General features: G+C 37.7%; 2 protein-coding genes across 2 annotated transcripts in view; both read left to right on the top strand.

Annotated features, from left to right (window-relative positions):
• Window positions 1–2,771, top strand: part of gxylt2 (glucoside xylosyltransferase 2) — a 21,487-nt gene extending 18,716 nt beyond the window's left edge. The window contains exon 7 of the mRNA XM_015371016.1: window positions 1,608–2,771. Coding sequence (XP_015226502.1) covers window positions 1,608–1,784 — 177 coding nt within the window. The 3' untranslated portion in view covers window positions 1,785–2,771. The remainder of the gene's footprint in view (window positions 1–1,607) is intronic.
• An 845-nt stretch (window positions 2,772–3,616) lies between these two features.
• Window positions 3,617–16,506, top strand: ppp4r2 (protein phosphatase 4 regulatory subunit 2). The gene is made up of 9 exons (XM_015370997.1): window positions 3,617–3,756; window positions 4,421–4,502; window positions 9,959–10,129; window positions 13,553–13,646; window positions 13,735–13,772; window positions 13,852–13,926; window positions 14,032–14,172; window positions 14,268–14,548; window positions 15,024–16,506. Exons 1-9 carry the CDS (start codon window positions 3,723–3,725, stop codon window positions 15,380–15,382), a joined length of 1,275 nt encoding a protein of 424 aa, XP_015226483.1. The 5' UTR covers window positions 3,617–3,722; the 3' UTR covers window positions 15,383–16,506.
• The last annotated feature ends 3,023 nt before the right edge of the window (window positions 16,507–19,529 follow it).

The following is a 19,529-nucleotide window of genomic DNA, read 5'->3' as shown; positions in this document are numbered from 1 at the left end:
AACGTCGTCAAATCTTGAAAACCAAGTCCAGTGGATATTTTTTGAATTTTTACGGAAATATTAGTTTTATTACTCCCACTTTTCTTTTTCTTCCATTATAAACTTAAATATATCTAATTTCTACCTGAATTACTTTTTTAATTAATTGCACAGTTTTATTTTTGCCTTCTGAGATGCGTTTTTTCTCCTCTGCCATTATACACCTGACTTCCTCACTGTGGAACATAACCTTATAACCTTATTTTCATTGTCCTCACCTGCTGCAGAAAAAAAAACTAGATGCATAACAAAAAGAAAAAGGCAGACAGTTTTAATTAGAGCTTTATGTCCCTCTTCCAGTTTTTTTCCTTGCACTTCCACATTTATCAGTGACTTTTATTGAGTGATGCAAGTATGTTTCTTGGCATAAAACCTCTGGGCTTTCCAGCAGAGAGGGTCTGAGTTTTCCTGATGCAGGAGTAAAACGAATGGCAGTAAAGTGAGTAGCAGACATCTTAGAGGTATCCAAGCTTATAGTTTTTGCTTTTGGCCATAATTTCCATTTTGATCTCATCTGACCAAAGGAAACCCCTTCCACATTCCCACTGTGTCCCCCACCTGTTTTATTGTAAACTGTCAGCAGGACTGCTAATAAGCAGCTTTCTTTTTACTGCTCTAAAAAAAGCCAGAGTTGTGGAGGTAACAGTTTTCCACCTGACACATGGATCTCTGTGCTTTCTCCAAAGTTGCCTCTCGGCTGCTTCTTTAAATACTTTTCCTTCCTCCTGTGGTGTCAATTTAGATGGATCATAATTAGTAAATTGTTCAAGACTTGGAATATTTTTAATTGAATCAGTTTATTTGTATAGCTCCGCTTCACAACATCTCAAGGCACTTTGAGTCAATTTAATCCAGACAGTTTGGAATAACTACTAAAAATAAAAGGCTGCACTGGATTTTTGTTTTGGGTTAATGGAGGGAAAGGGCTGATTATACACCCATGCCACGCTTTCATCTGTTTATTATATTTTTTTATTATGTTCTTCCTTTTTAAACATGCTAAATTTTCTTTTAACAGCTTTGTACCGGTTTGTGTCTCACATTCAATCCCAATAAATTTAATTAGTTTGTAGATTTCAGGTTAAAAAAAAAAATACCATAAGTTGTAATGACAAACATACCCCTTTTTTGTGACAATGTTCTAGCCTTTCTTAAAGCTGAAGTTTTACTGTACACCAGTGAAAAAACCTTCCACCTAAAGTTGGGTTAAACAGAATGTACTGCTCTTTTAGCTCATGAAGAGAGCTCATTGAAAAAAATAGCCAGACTGTCGTCTGTGTTAATTTTCTCAAGCTCACATTAAACAATCTGGGTCAGTTTTTAATTTTAGGCAGCGTTCTCTCTGGCAGTGAAGTCAGCTCCCTCTGCTCAGCTGAGATAAGCCTCTTAAAGACAATTCTGCACATAATTTTAGGATTAATACGCAAAACCTGCCCTATCCCAGCTGACAGAATTTCTAAACGCTGTCACCAGGCTGTGATGGATTCCTTAAAATTTAAAAATAACAGATTGAAAAAGCTTTAAGATAGACATTGATGTGGTGGTGGGGTATGTTTCTGTCTCTGCAGTTCCCCTTCGAGGACAACATGTTCCAGTCCCTCTTCTATCCCATCCAGAACAAGTTCCTGGACACAGTCAACACTCTGTGCGGTCGGATCCCGCAGGTCTTTCTCAAGCAAATAGAAAAGACAATGAGGAAGGTGTTTGAGGAAAGGGTGGTACGCCACGTCAGGCCGCGCAAATGACCGAGAGGGAGAACTGGGCTCCACGTGGATGAGGAATGACACCAGGATCATTTGGGTCAAACTGGAGGCTCCCAGAGGGTAGTGCTGGACACATTCGACCTCCTGGAATGAGGTTCAGAACATGACAGAGTGACAGTGCCTTGCAAAAGTCTTTACTTCCCCTTAACCTTTACATTTTGGAACGGGACGACACGATGTGCACAGGATTGTGAGCTGGAAACGGAGCCAAACATCTTTTAAATCTAGTCGATGCATTTTCCTACCAAGTTTATGCCCATGTTTTACAAATGAACAAAAGCTCCATCCTTGGGAGAGCATCCTGTGAACAGTAAATTAAAAAATATTCAGTATACAATTTGACAGGAACATTTCAACACAGGTAAATCCTAGTCTGTTTAGGGATTTCTTTGTGTGTTTTCAATAGTAGAAAATTACCTTTTTTCCTGCAAGTAAATTCCAGGAAAAATCTCCCTAAACTACCAGAGATATGAATGTTTTAGCAGCAATATTGAAAGTGAGTCTGCAGGTATGAGAAGAATTCAACATCTCTGGATCTTTTCTGCAGTGGCTAGATGCCACCATCAGTATTTAGTAAAGCACAACAAATGAAATCTTTTTTTTATTTTAACTATTGAATACAGATTAACATGCACTTTTTTATATTGGGACTGGATGTATTTTCTATTTTTTGTTGTTTGTAAGTGAATGTCCATATTTTAAGTGACTTTGCCTGACTAAGGCGAACAAAATGTGCAAGTTTTTTTTTTATTGGTGACTTACGATGGGTGATAATGTGCCATATAAATATTATTGTGTGCCATGTTTACTATCAGAGGATATTGAGTGATATAGAAGTGTATGTGTGTGTATGATGGAGTGTTGTTTTTTTTATGTGATGTAATGCTGTAATTATATTACATATTTCATCATGGAAACTTAAAATGACAGTGCAGTCGAAATGTTTCAAAATAAAACAACACATTGTTTTGAAGCTACTTCAGCCCAGTTTTTACATAAACTCTATGCTGTGTGTACACTTAGGTTTGAAAGTGAAATATGCTCTTCTTCAGACTGCATAGACCTTCTTGGGAAAAACGTATAAAGCCTATTTCTATATTTTCTTTTTAAAATTTCCCTAGATAAAGTTAGTATAGTTAGAGCTTAATAAGTAAAACAGCTTACTCTCTTAGAATGATTTTAGATAGATTTCAAGAATGGGAACATGGGAACAATAACACCAGAAGTCTAAGGAAATTTTAACAAAATTAAGTTTATCATTTGGCCTGGTGCGTAGCTCTGACTTCCGATCTATTTGAAATAAACCAGTTTTACCAAGGATCCATTGAATACTATATATAAAGCAAATTATTTATCTTTATTGTCATTATGCAACAGTAGAAACATTTTGCAAAGACTATCTGGTGTAGTTGTATATTTAAACTTGTAATTTTAGTTTAAATGAAATAAATCCTCTTAAGTAGATACAGGATCCTAGAAATAAAATATTTTTATGTATCTTGGACTATTAATGAAATGATATAGTTATATGCCCAGTGACAGATTGGGAATTCATAATTTATTCAACAATACTGGATTCAATAATGGGATGCTAATTAAATGGTTTCCTGTCATCTATATATAAAAAAACAAACCCATTATTTGCTGTCAGGATAATATAAGTACACAAATGTGCCATAAGGAAGAATACACACAAGCATAAACATTATTTATTTTATATTGTATAGTATAAGTATGGTGAAGGATTTTTTATTTCCACTCCCACGGCTGGTGTTGTGTCTGCTGCTGAACAGCCAGTGACCTCACGGCGCCATATTGAAATGCTCCCTCTTCACTGCCTGCTATATTGTAGCTTAGCCGCAGCAGCTAGCCACCACTCTGCCTTCTACATCCCCCAAGCCTGACGAGGGCAACGACGTGATGGAAATTGACTCGCTTGAAGAGGCGCTCAGAGGTCTTTCCATTCATTTTCACTTGCTTCGTTTTAATTAATAAAGCCTCGTTAATAACTATTTTCGAAATTATTTGGCTTTTTAGCAAGAATAAATAGATTGAATCAGTGGCTATTGTCATTAGCTTGCTACTAGCTTTAGCCAATGCTAACATAACAAGTGCTTTTTGACGGAAACTGTTAGCCGTGTGCTGACGGTGTTCGCTAGTAGAAGAATCCAATAAGTTGAAATTTTTTATATATTTGTATATTTAAACAAGAAGACGTTAGCAGTATGTTAGGTAAAGGGCTTATGTTGACTTTTAGGCCAGAACCTTCGGGTTTTGTGTACAACCGGCTGCCTTGTTTAGGCTAACTTAGCATTCCCAGCAGTTAGGTTGTTTTGTGCTAGTTTTAGCTAGCAAGCGCCTCGGACTAGATCAGATTATGTAATATAACCAGGAAAATCAAAATATTCGGACTTCCTGGGAAAGGTGGTGCCGATCCGCCGTTAACTGATATTAAATGTATTCGGAGTAGATAAATGAACACAAAAAACACAGTTTCAATGGCTGAGTGATGTATACACTGTTTTATTACGCCAGGGGAAATCGAAATTCGTTCATTTACACGGACTTCGTGGTGGTGCACGTATGTTGATTCCCTCCTCTTTTTTTTCTTATTACAGATTTTGATAAGAATGCGAAAAAGGAGCCTTCCCCCCTTTTGGAACAGTTTCTGTGCCATGTTGCCAAAACTGGGCAGACCATGTAAGTGAAATCCACTTAATGCTTATTTACACATAAAAAATTGTTTGAATTTATTTCAAATACCTGCTTGTTACAACTTTAAAGATGAACAATTATTTAAGTCCGAAAAAAGTTTTTACACTACGTATTTATTTAGAGAGTTAATGGAATTGTCACATTTATTGAACCCTTGTGTGTAGGATGTATGATGGGTTCCTTTTGCACCTAGAAGTCTGATTTTGGTCATGGTAAAGAACCCCAGTCTGAAATTAGGTCTTGCTTTTAATTTGACTTTTAAAGTTCCAGATGGAGGGACTATATGTAGATGATGGGTAGAACAAACATGGAAGACACCCTTAACGAAGCAGCCGTAACTTTTGTCAGACAGTGACTTCAAATTGATACATACATGCTGACGTGTCTAATAGTGCCTCAGTAAACCCGCTGCGCTGTGTGTCTTCTAACCTTTGTGGTCACTTAAGGGCTCTTTTCTTTTCCTGCTGGAGTCTGTTAACAGTCCTAAAACATTATTAACTGTAACCAAAGAGAGACAAGGGGGAAAAAAATACTTTCAGTATATAAAATAAAATAAAGGAATCAGTTCTGTAGTTTCGATGTGGCTTGAGACCCTCTCCAGACACTAGCTATTTGTGAAAATGGAACATTTCTGTTGCTTTTATACAGTTTTCTGTTTCTGAGTGGAATGTTTTAAAGACTTTGTCCACACAGTAAAAATAGAATTTGTCAGTTTCTCAATTCACAAGAATGCCAGTACTGACTTGTGTCCTAGGCAAGTACGTTCTTGAGAACAACACAGGAAAGTATGGACTTGGGGAGAACGGGAGCATGCAGCATAAATATGGGTCAGTCAGAACATTGGCGTACTCGTGACGTCACCACACGCTCGGCTCGTCAAGAGCTGCATTTCTCCTCCTGTTATTAATAGTCTCTAGATAATAATAAATTCTGACTTTTTATATTTAGTGGGGGAATAATAATTAACAGTCAGATAAACACAAATCAAATAAACAATCAAACCTCCATCAAAGCCAGTGGTCCTTCACACACGGCTATGCCGAAAGAGGGCGCTCCAGACAGGCTGCGGTTAGCCCTGGCTGCCGTTACCCTCGAAGGTCCACTGGTTGCCGTGGTCCTCTCGACTTCGGACATTTTTTTTTTTTATTACGCATTAAATTGGTAAATGGGCCATCTAGTGAAGCTTAAAAGTATAATATTCTCGCCTCAAATGATCTTAAAACGTACTTTTACTGAACAACAGCAACAGAAAAGAGAACTTTTAACTTCATACTCTGAGCTCTGTGAGTGATCCATTAAAAGTTGCTGCTGCTGCAGTGCATGCTGGAAGAGCTGTCAATCTAAAGAACGAACAAGTCTGCTCTGATGCATACTGGGTAAATAGGGAGCTGTGAGAACAACATCCGGGGACTTTGTCCGTTCTTGGTCTTCTTGTGAATACTGTTCCAATTCACAAGAATTGGAACAGTACTAGGGCTGAGGTTTATGACGTTTCACAAGTACAGGAGCACATGAGAACGCACTAGTACACATATTGAGAAACGACCTTTGTCTCATTTAGGAAGCCCTGGTACACCCCCTATAATATTTGATTGTCCCTTTTTAAACTGGGGGTATTCATACCCACATGTTGTTGAGTTCCAAAGAGCATAATTGCCTACTAGTTGCACGGAGGGAAAATAACAGTTTTTATCTACCTTATTGTGTTATGTGCAAAGAGAATAAAATAAAAACATTATTTAGATGTGTTAAAACTGAAAAAAGGAAAATATTTGTAATGGATTATAGTTGTTTGCATAGCGCTTCACTAGAGGCTTAACACACATCAGAATTATTCAAGTGAAATGCTTTTAAAAGATTAAAGGCAAAACATATTGGCCCATTCTCTCTTTACTCAGAAAGCTGAGAGTTTTCAGTTTAGAATAGAGTATTACATTATTTTCTAATGTAAATGTCGCTGTGCAGCTGCTACTTGTCAACATGGTCCTTATATATTTAAGCACTTTAACATGGAGGCACTCTATAAATCAAGTTGTATTGCTGCTAGTAGCATGGAATTTTGTTGATTGCACTGGTCCTTAGTCTCAAGTCACTATCTCAGATGAAATGACGCCGCTACAGATGGACCATAACCAAACTCAAGTTCAGCATTTGAATTTTGCTGAAGCGCACACAAAATGTAGCTTAAGAAATGATCAACAACTTATCCCCACATTACCATGTCTGGGTGGTTGCTAGCAGACAGCACGTCGGTATAATTCAATTCACTTATTATTTTTGACTGACCTCGGACCAAGACCACAGTTAAAATACAGATTTTCCAAATGGGTTGCTAACGTGGCTGTATTTACTTAAAAACCTTGCGATATTGATCAGCGTTTGTAGCAATCCCAAACATTAGATCAATTACGGGGGCTGTACACATTATATAATGAAAACATAACGACTGGTGCTCCCCTGGGCTCTGCACCGCAGAGCAGAGGCAGTGTAAATTGGATGTTGTCATCTTAAACCAGAGATCTTTAGTATTAAGGAGTCTCTTGTCTTTTAACAGAAAAATTGAGAAGGAAACCGTTGTCACACAGGGACAATCCAAGATGTATGTACTGTAAATTAAACACAAATGGATGTATAGAATATATAAGGGGTTATATACAGCGAGGAAAGGATTGAATGCTTTCTGGTTGTTCAGAAGCAGATGCTAACAACCGCAGGTCTTAAACTCAAATGCTCATTGGCAGCCAATCTCCTTCTGTTTGATGTGTCCTTTTCCCTTCAAAAGAAAACAATGTAACACCAAAATGTTTTAACATTTATGCCATTAGTAGAGAGAGAGAAGCAGACTCTAAAATCCAGTCCCCTGCTTCCAGCAGCCTGATGGTACGTTCCACTTCCTGGTTTGCCTTTCAATCATTCCTCTCCATTCAGCCAGTCCTTCAAATTCAGCAAAAAAAAAGTAGCTAATAATTCAGATAAACAAAATGTGTTTACTAAATGTGGCACCCATAATAGTAAACAACCTAATACCAAAAAAACACCACAAAAGAGTGAAATTATAAATGTATTGTGTGAAGACCTTTAAGTAAATAAATACTAACACAGAGGAAGAGATGGAGGAACCTCCAAAACTACACATATTTGGTTAAACTAGACTGAAATGTATGATGTGTTAACTGGATGATTCAAGTTGGATTGGATTCAGTAAATATTATCTTCTTTCTGTTTTTACAGTAAATATGAAGGTTTTACTTGGTTTGTTTTCATTTTTTTTTCTCAAAATAAGTTTCTCTGACATCATTGGTTTATCTAAAATAAACACTATTCATTCATAGCAACTAGTCATTAATATCACAACATTGGGGAAAATCCTGCTGACTTTCAGTCTGTAAAAGTCCCTGGCTAGTTGGGTCAAAGGCATAAAAAAATTGACCGGATATAGAAATGGAAATCCCTTTAAAGCTGGAAGACCTCAGGGGAGTGTAAAGATACATGTTGTATTTCTGACAGATGCCAACCACACCAACAACAAAACATATTGGAAAACGGCTGAAACCCAGAACTAAGCAGCTTACCCTGCTGCCCATTTTTCTATTCTAGCTGTAGCTGCTGAGTATATCAAACTACTGTCATTAATGTAATGTCAGTGTTTGCAAAGTCTTGATCAAAAATGACTGATTGGATTCAACATTTATTTAGATACCATATTTTAAATGGCCTTGATTCATAATCTGTGGAATAGTTTCTAACACAGCTGCATCTAAAAACAAAAACTGGAATATTGGGGAAATGATTTAAGAAAGAAGACCTCCTATATTGTATAGAATCATTATACATAGTGATGTATTCCAATCCTTAGTTTCTTATTATTTTAAAGTTTGTATTTTACAGGTAATGAAAACCCCAATTTCATTGTCTCAGAAAATTAGAATACTATCAGCTAATTAAGTCCCACCTGCAAATGTTCCCCGTTGAGGATCGGTCAGTAGGCTACACATTGGAAAGACTGCTGATTGGACAGATGTCCAGAAGTCATTGGGTGATTCCCAATTGGACTAATTGTAGCTCATACCTCCTGTTCCTTCACCTTTTACTAGGTCAACAGTAATGCTTGTTCAAGCAAGAGCAACAAAAATGTGCTTCTTGCTTATTTTTTTATGCTTGTACAAGTTTAGTTCTGACGCGCAGCTGAAGCATCTTTGCTCCTCCAGCTGCACAGTGGAAAAGTGTGTCTGATGCGCGTTGCGTGGAGCTACCTGATCATTCTTTGCCTGTAACAATGGCAGCTATATTTGCTGTGATCAGTGGGAATAAAGTAGTTTTGATATGTTTTTAAGTGAGAAAATCCACCTGAAAACTTCATCTGTGCAGTCAGTTCATCACGATTACCATCCTGCCATACCGGTGGAGCTCTGTCTGTAGGAATCCCATTCAACAGCATCCTATGGCCTGGTCCTCTCTTTGTGGTTTGCCGTGTCAGCTGGAAGGTGGTTTTCACGTACAAAATCCAAACTACAGGCACCAGGATAATAAAAGCGAACGCGTCTTGCCGGCAGATTTCAGCCTTTTAAGTTAATTCATGCATTAATATACTGTTTCAGAGGAGCGATCATAGTGATCTGCACCATCAGCGATGTGTGTCTCTCTCCCTGCCAGCTCCCAGAATAGCTTTTCTGATTGGTTGATGTGGCGCGTCGAGCAGCAAAAATTTAAATTTTTCCTACGCAGCAGGAAACGCAGCTGCGTTTGCAGCGTCAGATGCTCAAACGCTGCTCAGATGCGCTGCTCCTGCTGCTCAAAATGCGCGTCAACCATTGACTTTGAATGTAAACTAGGTGCCTTTGCTGCTTTAGGTGTGAACGTAGCATTAGAGCACTATCATGGGTAAGAAGGAGGTCTGCTGTGATGTGGGATATTCTAATTTGAAAGATGTTCAATTTGGAGTTTTCATTACATGTAAGACGTAATCTTCAAAATTATAATTGTTAAAGCTTAAAATATTTTACTCTTGTGAAAATCTATAAAACTAACTTTCTAAAATGATTCGCCAAAAAGTTACCACCTTTGTGCAATATGCTGCTTTATTTTTAGATGCACCTGTATGTGTTTTTTTTTTATTTTTTTAACTGAATCGTTGAAATTTATGTTAACTTTTTTTAAGGTTTTAACGTGGTAAGAAAATTTAGTCAAGTATGGTGGTTGATGCTAATATGGTATTATTTAACAGTATCGTGGATACATATTCTCTGAGATTGTAACACCCAAATTTTTAACATCAACTTATAATTTGTTGCTGTACAATGTAACATTTTCTTAATCTAGATACTGAGATGTATTTATGTAGAAGTGACTATCTGCTATAAAACTCAAAATAAACTTTTAAAAGACGTATTGATTTTTATGGTAGGGTTTGCATTTCTCCATTTCTTTTTCCATTTCTCCAGGGTTCCATGGTCTCAGTTTAAGAACTACTTCCTGTTTAAATTGGAAAAAGTGATGGACGACTTTAGAGCCTCAGCACCTGAGCAAAGGACTTCTGCCAACCCAAATGTGGAGTCGGTTCCATTTGAGGATATGAAGGAGAGAATCTTGAAGATTGTGAACGGATACAACGGGTCAGTACCTCACAGTAATCTAATGTCTTAGCAGCAGAGGATGCGTGAACAAGCCACGTGAAGATTGTAAATTTTATAGACAGTCAGTACCTATCATTGGAAACTAGCTACATTTATTTCATACAGAAGGTACGTTCAAGCAGCTGTCCTCAGCACCCTCTGTCCTTCATGTTTTAGATCTACTGACCTGTGTCACAGCAGGCAAACGCCTAAAACATGGAGGCCAAAAACTGGGTGACCTGAGCTCCAGGGCAGAGTACCAGTCTGTTAATGAGTTCTGATATCAGACTTCGGGCCACTGGTACCCTCTCATTAAGTATTTGTTACAATTGGAATTTATAGAGCATATCAGCAAGTTGTTTGTGGCGCATAAATGGTTCAGTGAGATTGGCAAAACACATCCAACCTTTAACAATGTTTGTTTTTAAATGTAAATCTCATCTAAAGTATAGTTTGGTTATTGATGGAGTTTTATTAGTTGAAAACTATCAGTTTTCAGTTGCTGCTTTTTTTTCGTCAAAATCCTCATTAATCGTGCATAATTGCGAGACTCAAATTATGGTTGGGTGATATATAAAAATGTTCCAACCAATATTAATTCATCCAAGAAATGGCAATCAATGATGTATTAGTGAAAGTGACTGCGGGCAATGACAAGCATCCCCTCAAAGGGTGTCTTCTGCAACGCTGGTAATATTGTTAACCACCTGCGCACGCTGCTAAAACCCAGTAAGGTAAACAAGCCTGTCGTTTTTTTTTAGTTTTGTTTTTTTTACAAGGGGCGTTCAATAAGTAATGCACCTGACCCACTGCCAGATGTTTTTGAGTTGTTTTAAACTTCTTAATGATTCCTCTGACTGTAGATACAGGCAAGTTAAGGCGAGTGGCTATTTTCTTGTAACCATTGCCTGACTTATGAAGGTCGAAGCTCATCTGCCTTACTTGAATTGTGTGTTCTCTTGTCTTTGCCATGCTGACTAATTGCTAAGAGAATTAGGCCACTACGTCACGTTATATTTATACCCCAGGGAAACAGCAAGTCATGAATTACTAATTAAAAGTTCCTAGATACCCTGACCAACTTTAGCAACTACAGAAAAATACATTTAAAGGAAATCAATTACAATTTTTTAGCGGAATTGTTAAAGGTGCCAATAATTGTGGGACACATGATTTCATGTTTTTTATTTTCTGAATGTGTGATTTTATTTTTACCACCAAAGTAACGTACTTAAATAAAATGTTGGATTTTTCTTTTTTTTTGCATTTGGGTTCTTTGTTGTTTAAAAGAAAAGGAGAAAGTCCTCGATCACATCTTAAACGGATGCCAATAATTGTGGAGGGCACTGTATCTGAATGTGAAACTTGAACAGACTGAGGGTGGGAATTTTTTTTTTTTTCTCCATTTTCACTGGAGGAGAGAATTTGCCTTTTTAATTTTTTTGTGTTATGATTTTTTTATTTGTTGTATTAAGTCTTAGCCTGTAGGTCCAAAAAAGAAACAAAACAATTGCTCTTAAACAATCGTTGAAGGGCTGATTCTCCAGTCATTGGTCAATAGATTCGTCCAGTAGCCCAACATTACTTCAATCCAAAGCATCCCTATATGAAGGCGCTATATAGGAAATTTTGCTGATCTGCAGAGGTTTAGAATAGGTTTTGGTTCCAGGCCTCTAATACATGGGCTGAAACAATTAATGATATTAAAAGTTATTGATTATTGAAATTATCTTTTTAGTAATCGATTAATCGTTAACTGGAGTATAGAGACTCCAGAACATGCCTTTAGGTGACAGAGAGCAACCCACTTAGAGCAGTAATTATACCAAAATTGTTTTAAAAATCATTAACATTTTTAATTTAAGATTAAAAAAACATTTTCATCTTAGACTTAGACAGATTTGTCATTTTGTTTAAACAAGTGTAAGACAAAAATACATTTTGTTTAGAGCAGCTCTCTGGACAATTTCATTTTTTTTAAAGTGCAGCCTTGAAAAATAGTAAAAAATATATAAACAGTAATATAAACATATGACTGTAAATTTACAGTTCTAAAATTTCAGGTTTTCTTTTTTTTATGGTTTATTTTTTTTATAGCCTATATAATGATAAAATATAATAAAAATAAAATCTGCCAATATGCTCTATCCAGAACTCAAGTGAAAAAGTTTTAGTTTCACCTGTTTAAGTTACCAAAAAAGTCTTCTTTAAAGAAGCTTCTGCTAACCGATTATTTATCGATTTGGAAAATAATCGTTAGTTGTAGCCCTAGATTAAATGCACACAAACTGATATGTTTGTAAACAGACTTATCATTTAAGTGCCACCCTGGCTTTGTGCTGCCACTGACATTCAGGTATGAGCTCACCCAAAATAACCTCTGAATACTGTCATTAAACTGCTGCAGATTAGGTGTTGGTTATGCAAAGATAGGTTTCAAATTGTTAGTTGGTTTTCAGCACATGAATACGTCGTATCTACCTTTATTTCACTGCTGCCGTCCCTGCTGCTTATTTGTACATATTTGTCAATAGAGGCGTTTGTGTTAGGGAAAATAACTGCAGTCAATGTCATTCAAAGATGTAAACAGTAACTCAGACATTAAAATCCAACTGTCTGCTGACAGTATTCCTTTTACAGTGTGCCCCTATTTTCAGTAAGCAAGCAGTTTTGTCTCTGTTAAAGGAAAAAGATTCATAGATGTCTTTAACAGCAGGACATCTGAAACGACAAGACGCTAATATTTTGACATGAGAAAGGTGTTGCTGCTTTTATTGTTTTCGTAACCAGCACAGTGCCTGAGAAGAGGGGATGTGATGCCAGCTAAAGCACAGAAAAAAAAAGTAATTGGTCTGGAAACAAGGAAAAACATGTCTTAGAATTATTATCAATTTAGCATTGACTATACCGATTATTAAACCATATTTCTCTTATCATTACTATATTAAAATATTCTCAGCTGTTTCTAATAAGGGCTGTGAAAATTAAACTGCTCCATGGGAACTGAAATATGAAAGCTTACAGCATATAAGTGTAGTTTGGAGAAAATTGATCGTTTTAAACATTATTTGAAAGTAAAGGGTGGGAAAACTGAAATTCAGTTTCATCCATTTTCCATCAGGTGGCTTCTTAATCTGTTAATAGGGTCCAGTTTGGCTTGTTAACATCCTAAGTGAAGAAACGCCATCATGTAGAGCCAGGAGGCCATCAGGCAGGTTGGGGATAAAGCTGTGTAAAACTATAAAGCTACACACCTGAAGAACATTTTAATCTGTACTCAAACAAAATGAGAATCTATAACAAAGATGCACCACACTGGTTTTCATTTACAAAAAAGTTGTTTTTTTTTTGTGTGCGTCATCTGTGGTTTTAATGGGACACTCTGTAATAATAAAGCTTCTCATTGTTTCCTCTGTTTTTTAGAATCCCTTTTACAATCCAGCGTTTGTGTGAGCTGCTCACAGATCCCAAAAGGAACTACACTGGAACAGAGAAATTTCTACGAGGGGTGGAGAAGGTAAGTTCTCCGCATCATCGATTTCAACTCACTGCTTTGAAATAGATGTTTGTTTGTTTTTAATCTGGCTCTTTCGTTTCTGTTCTAGAATGTAATGGTGGTAAGCTGTGTCCACCCCACGTCAGAGTAAGTGTTATTCACAGGTTAAACAATCATTACGCTTCCAAACACACCAATAAAATTTTCCTTTTTTAACAATTCCCAGGAAAAACGGATGCAGCGCTGTTAACCGAATGAACGGAGTGATGCTTCCAGGAAACACATCTGCTTTCACAGACAGGTTCAAAACTGATTACATTTTTTCTTTTATTTAATGAATTGGTTTGAAAGAAGAAAAAAAATAATCAGGTGATGTCTTTCTTCTTTTCTGGTTGTCTTTGGTTAGGAAAGTAAACGGTCCAGGAACCCCTCGGCCGCTGAACAGACCAAAGGTGTCTCTGGCCACCTCACTAGCAGCTAATGGTTTGCCAGACAGCACAGACAACAAAGACCTCAAGACGGAGCAGGAAGAAAACAAAGACACCAGGTAGGTCAGGAAGTATGATGGACGAGGGAATGTTTGCCTTTAACACAAACGGCTGCTAGAATCTATTTCTGTCCTCTTTCTTTATTCCTTGTCAGCAACGTCTCGCCTTCAGAAGGCTCTCCAGGAAGTGCTGTGAAGAACAAACACTCAGATGAGGAGGAGGAGGAAGAGGACATGGAGGCTGAACACCAGGAGGTGAAGAGGCTAAAGTTCTGCAAAGATGAGGAGGAAGACGACGATGACGAAGAGGAAGAGCCGGAGGCACCGAGGTCTTCAGACAACAGCCACCACTCTAAAGAGGCTGAAGCCATGGTACAAGTGAAGGAGGAGGAGAAGAGTGAAGCCTCCAGCTCTGCTGCTGCCAGCGAGGAGCAAGGTAAGATTTCTTTCTTTTTTATATTATAAAATTCAGGCTTTAGAATCTCACACTAATGATTCTGGAAATGATTAATAAAACAAAACCTTAATGAGCTTCATTTATTTTCCTTTTCAAATCTTTTGAATAGACCGGCTGATTCAACATGTAATTAAAATAACTTCCTACATCTTTTAGCCTTAACTGACTTCATTTTTACCCACTGATGCTGAAAACAAGAGCTGATGAGTTAATCTTTCATTCATTTGGATTTTTGTCATGAGGATGACGACGACACTTTTAAAAAAAGAGATATTTGTGTTTCTCCTCATTTGGGCAATAATTGAGTCAGATGGTCTAATTCCAGCCTTTCTAACCCTCTGACAATTGCTATATATATATATAAAGGTGAGGTGTGTAAGGTAGTGTGTTTAAATCATTTCTATGCTTTGTTATAACAACTTTTCTCTCCTCCTTTCCCTTTTTTTTCCTCTAGAACCAACTAGCAGCACACAGCCCGAGACCTGCAAGGGATCAAAGCAGCAGGAGGAAGGGGGGCAGGCCGAGAGGGAGGTACCGTGTGGCTCTGAAGAGGAGGGCACTGACATGGATCAGATGGATCAGCAGGCCCCTGCGAGCATCCAGGAGAGTCCAGAGACCAGCAGGGATGGAGAGGATAGCAGCAGCGACCCAGTCAGCAGCAGCAGCAACGGTAGCAGCTGTAGTACTGAGGAGGGGGCAGAGGCAGCCAGAGAGGACGTGGCTGTTGCTCCGTCCAGCAGTACGACCGAGCCTCCCACAGAGGGCGCCACCTCAAACACTGAGACCACCGAGGAGCCTATGGAGCAGGATTAGACTGAAGACCACCCCCTGCAACCATACATGACCGTAAACCAGCTCGTCCTTGAATCCAGGCTTACTGTGGCTGGGAGCCGGGACGAAAGGCACCTCAAACACAAGCTGAACACCTCGTCCTGCCTCTGGACACTCCTCTGTCTGAAACGGCTACCTGGCACTGATGATGTGGGCTACAGAAAGAACCCCCTCCCCTCTCTCTTTTTACTGGAATATATTAAAGGTTTCTGTCATAAATCCCCCAGATCAGGGTTGGTTTCTGCAGCCCTGGATGAGTTGGCTGGATTTTTTTATTTTTTTTTATTTTATTATTATTTTGATGTTCAGTGGGGTTGTTTTGAATACTGTGGCGATACGGCTCATTGTTTGGACCACTTACTCCAATCTGTTGGCCATGTGATGCAACAGGAAGTCCTTTGAAGCCCAGACTGTTGAAACAGAGCCATCCCACATACAGCTATTATTTAGGAAACTTTTGATTGAAATAAAACCACTTTTTTAAATTGTTTTTGAAATATGTCGGCCTGTTTATCCACCATGGTCCATCAGCCAGTTCATTATTTCTACAACTGATCTCTCAGTTCCTGTGAGATGGGAAACCTTTACTTTCATCACCTGCTGTCCTCTTTAAAGCATCTTCCCACAGTGATACACTACCAGTCCCACTGAGCTAAAAGACATGCTACCTTCTTAGAGGCGTCCTCTGTGAACTGATGCTTTTTTTTCTTTTTTTTTTAAATGCATAAAACCATAATTTATGATGATTTCATTTCAGTGACCTCTTCTGGAGTACCGTTTGGTTTTTGTCTGCCGGTTGTAGTTCCCCAAAACCAGCTGTAAGTACAAAGACGAAGCGCTTTCTTTGTATCGTGATGTCACCACGTTGTTTCACCGACTGACCAACTGATATCCGGTTTCTGGTTCCAGTTCTACACCTGTTTCTGCAGCTGTACTTTTTTGATATTTAGAATTTAAAATTTCTGTAAAGTAGATTTTTTTGTAGATTGTAATACAGTATGTGTTCACTGCCTTTGTGAAACCATATATAATTGTATAATTTCTGTGTATACTCTGAATGCTTTTGCTTTCAGTGCAGTATTCAGAAACAGCAATAAATGTTAACATTTTTATGTGTGGTGGTCTAAGTCATTCAGTTTCTTGGACTTTTACGGGAACATATTTCACAAATTCATGATTCCACAAATTCATGATTCCACAAATGTTTATGCCAGTAGTTCAGTCTTGCTGTATTCAAAAGTTTTCCGGTAGAATTATGACATATCTTTTATGCATTTTATTTAATTTGTTTGTAAACATGAGAAGTTTTGAGTGTTTATTAAAACCATGTGATTGGAGCTACAGTATACTGCCTGCACAGAATGAGTAAAGAAGGAAGCAATGGAAAAAAGCAAATATGAATGTTGATGTTAACTGAAGCCGGAGTTAAAAGCTTGGACGCTAACAATTTGATAAGTATTGACTATTGCAATCAGGGGGCAGCAACATTTTTATCTCTAATCGCACCCCCTGCAAAAAATATTTTTTTTTACTTAAAAAAAAAACTAAACATAAATGCGCTACGTATATTGCGTTAACATGAAAGCATGTTTTTCTTTTATAGGCATTGTTTGTGACTTGGAGTCTGTAGAAACACAAACCTCTTTATTTTTTAGGTCATTTATGAAGCAACTTGTTTAAACACTACAGCTAAGAACTTTGACACCATTTATTACATTTCACATAATTTCTTTTCTTAAGGGATTGTTGAACTAAGGGCATCAGACCGAAAACCACTGCAGACAAATTAATGTTCTTATCTATGGGTGTTGAATTTGGAACAGGATACCGGTAGTAACTAAACATTCAGCCGAAGCTCCAATAGAACACTGTAGATGCAATACTTTAGTTATGTTTTCCGTCAAATGAGGCGACAAAACATTCAAATCTCTCCAATCAGACTATTTTCATACATCTCTGCAAAGCTGACAGACCTGCACTGCAAAAGGTGTTTTAAAAGTAAGAAAAGCTTCCCTAAAATGTGTATTTGACTAGTTAAGAAAAAATGTGCTGAAGAAAAAAGATGTCTTGCGTTTAAAAAAAGGAAAACAAATCTCCATATATTTACAGTTACGAATATCTTATTTTACTTACCTGCCGAAATGAAGAAAAAACACATTTGAAAAATCTTAAAATACTTTTTTGCAGTGTAGCAAATCAGTCTTTGAAATGTAACTGAAAGAACCTAAAGTAAACATAGGTCTAATTTAAAGAAAGTATTTTTATTTTTAATATATTCTATTTAATCAAGCAAAAAAAAAAAAAAAACTGGAAAAAGAAAAAATTGGCTTGTTCTTGTCCTCCACCTCCTAGTTTTATTTGCCAGAGGTCAAAAGCAAAGTGATGTAGGAATAATGAAGCCAACCCATTTGCTGTCACAGGGTTATGTCTCCCATCTGCAGACCTGTTAGACGGGGCTGCTCTCTGTAAATTTATGTTATCATCTGTCACCGCTGGCCTTTGACTGCTGAAATTTGCTCAGTCTCTCTGAGGAAATAAGAAGTGCAGTATATTAATCCTTTCAGCGCTCTTTAAACGGTGCGCTTTGAACACACGTCTCTGGGGAGACAAATGCACGTTCGGGGAGGGGATGGGAGACCGAAAAAACAGCTTGAGTTTCATTGTGGCCCCCTCCTTCATGATCAGATGATGGTGACTTTCACAGGCACATAAGAAGCATGCAGGACGTGATCCATTCAGCATGCTTTCCTGCATCCTAATCGCTCTAGAAAGTTTTTTTTTCATGTTTATTTAAAAAATATATTTTAGATGAAAATTCTATGTAAAGACCAGCAGATTAGGATTTAAAGAATATAACGATGCCAAACATGGGGAGTGTTGGCCTAGTGGTTAGAGCAGTGCACTTGTGCTCTGAGAAGGTTGCAAGTACCTGGTTCAATCCCCACAGAATGTGCCTGACATGCATTCCCACACATTTATCCTAGAGCGTTTTCGAGTTGTTGCTCCAGATATAGTCTTGGAAGCCTTTAGAGATCAGTGACCAATAGAAACCTGCCTCTGACTTCCATCAGGGAAACAAAATGTATTAGGTTTGGTTTAAATGTTGGAGGAAACGGATGTCGGGGAACAACATTATCTGTATACAATCTTCTGTACTTACCAGGCTAGATTTCAAATACCTGTTCTAAAATCAGTTTCTAAAAGAAAAAAGAAAGCCATCACTGAGAGAAAGTTCCTAAAAAGTCCTGTTAGCAGTTTTACCGAAAGCCAAAACCAGAGGATTTGATCAGATAAGACAGAGATAGAACTTGTTGGATTGCATGTAAAACAGTGTGTGAGGTGAAAGACTAAAAGCTAAACCCTTTAGCTTTACTTTCTAACTTTTCAATTAGCTTTTTATCTTTTTTTTCTTGATTTGTTATTATTTTCTCCAACTTAATTTACATTTACAGTAAATTCAAGGACTCATCTAATTGGTCAAATGGCCAAATAAAATGTATAGCCATGTGTAGCCATGTATCTACAGTATGCTGAATGTCTGGATATAGATCCAGACATTCAGCATTCAGCCTTGGCCTATAAAGGGTTATGATATAGAGAATTCTAGCAAAAGATGACAGGGAAATTAAGACTGGGGAGAGGTTCAGTTTACATCGGGACAATGATCCTGAACATTCTGCCAGGTCTACAAGGCAGTAGTTTAGATCTAGGTATCTCCATGCATTAGAATGTTTTAGTCAAATCCCAATAAAATGTACTGACCCCTTTGGCTGTGGTATGGGAGAATTTCAAGTTAGGGGTATGAATACTTTTGAAAGGCAGCATAGTTTAAAAAAGGAATCAAATCCTCCAATGAAACAAATCCACATATTAAGATATTCAGTATTTAATTCAAACATGTCTAAAGCTCCTGGGTTTGAAGTGAGACTTTTTAATCTATGTCTCTTCTGCATAATTCAACTCTCAGCTCTCATTTCACAGACGACCTCCTCTGGACCCAGTGGCCCTTGGACATCTGGCTGTAGATATCCTTCCAGTGTACTATTCAACATCTGCCTCAGGAGAGAAACTTTCAAACAGAAGTTTGACGATATGTGAAGAAGGAAGTCTTTTTGTGTCAGAAACCCTG

Source organism: Cyprinodon variegatus, unplaced genomic scaffold (genome assembly GCF_000732505.1).
Source record: "Cyprinodon variegatus isolate N-32 unplaced genomic scaffold, C_variegatus-1.0 Scaffold51, whole genome shotgun sequence".
Taxonomy (NCBI): domain Eukaryota; kingdom Metazoa; phylum Chordata; class Actinopteri; order Cyprinodontiformes; family Cyprinodontidae; genus Cyprinodon; species Cyprinodon variegatus.
This window is presented reverse-complemented; position numbering and strand designations above follow the sequence as displayed.

Coding starts and splice junctions, on each gene's coding strand:
- ppp4r2 (XM_015370997.1), top strand. CDS start 3,723: ATGGAAATTGACTCGCTTGAAGAGGCGCTCAGAG. Junction 10,130..13,552: donor ATTGTGAACGGATACAACGG/GTCAGTACCTCA, acceptor TCTGTTTTTTAG/AATCCCTTTTACAATCCAGC. Junction 13,927..14,031: donor ACATCTGCTTTCACAGACAG/GTTCAAAACTGA, acceptor GTCTTTGGTTAG/GAAAGTAAACGGTCCAGGAA.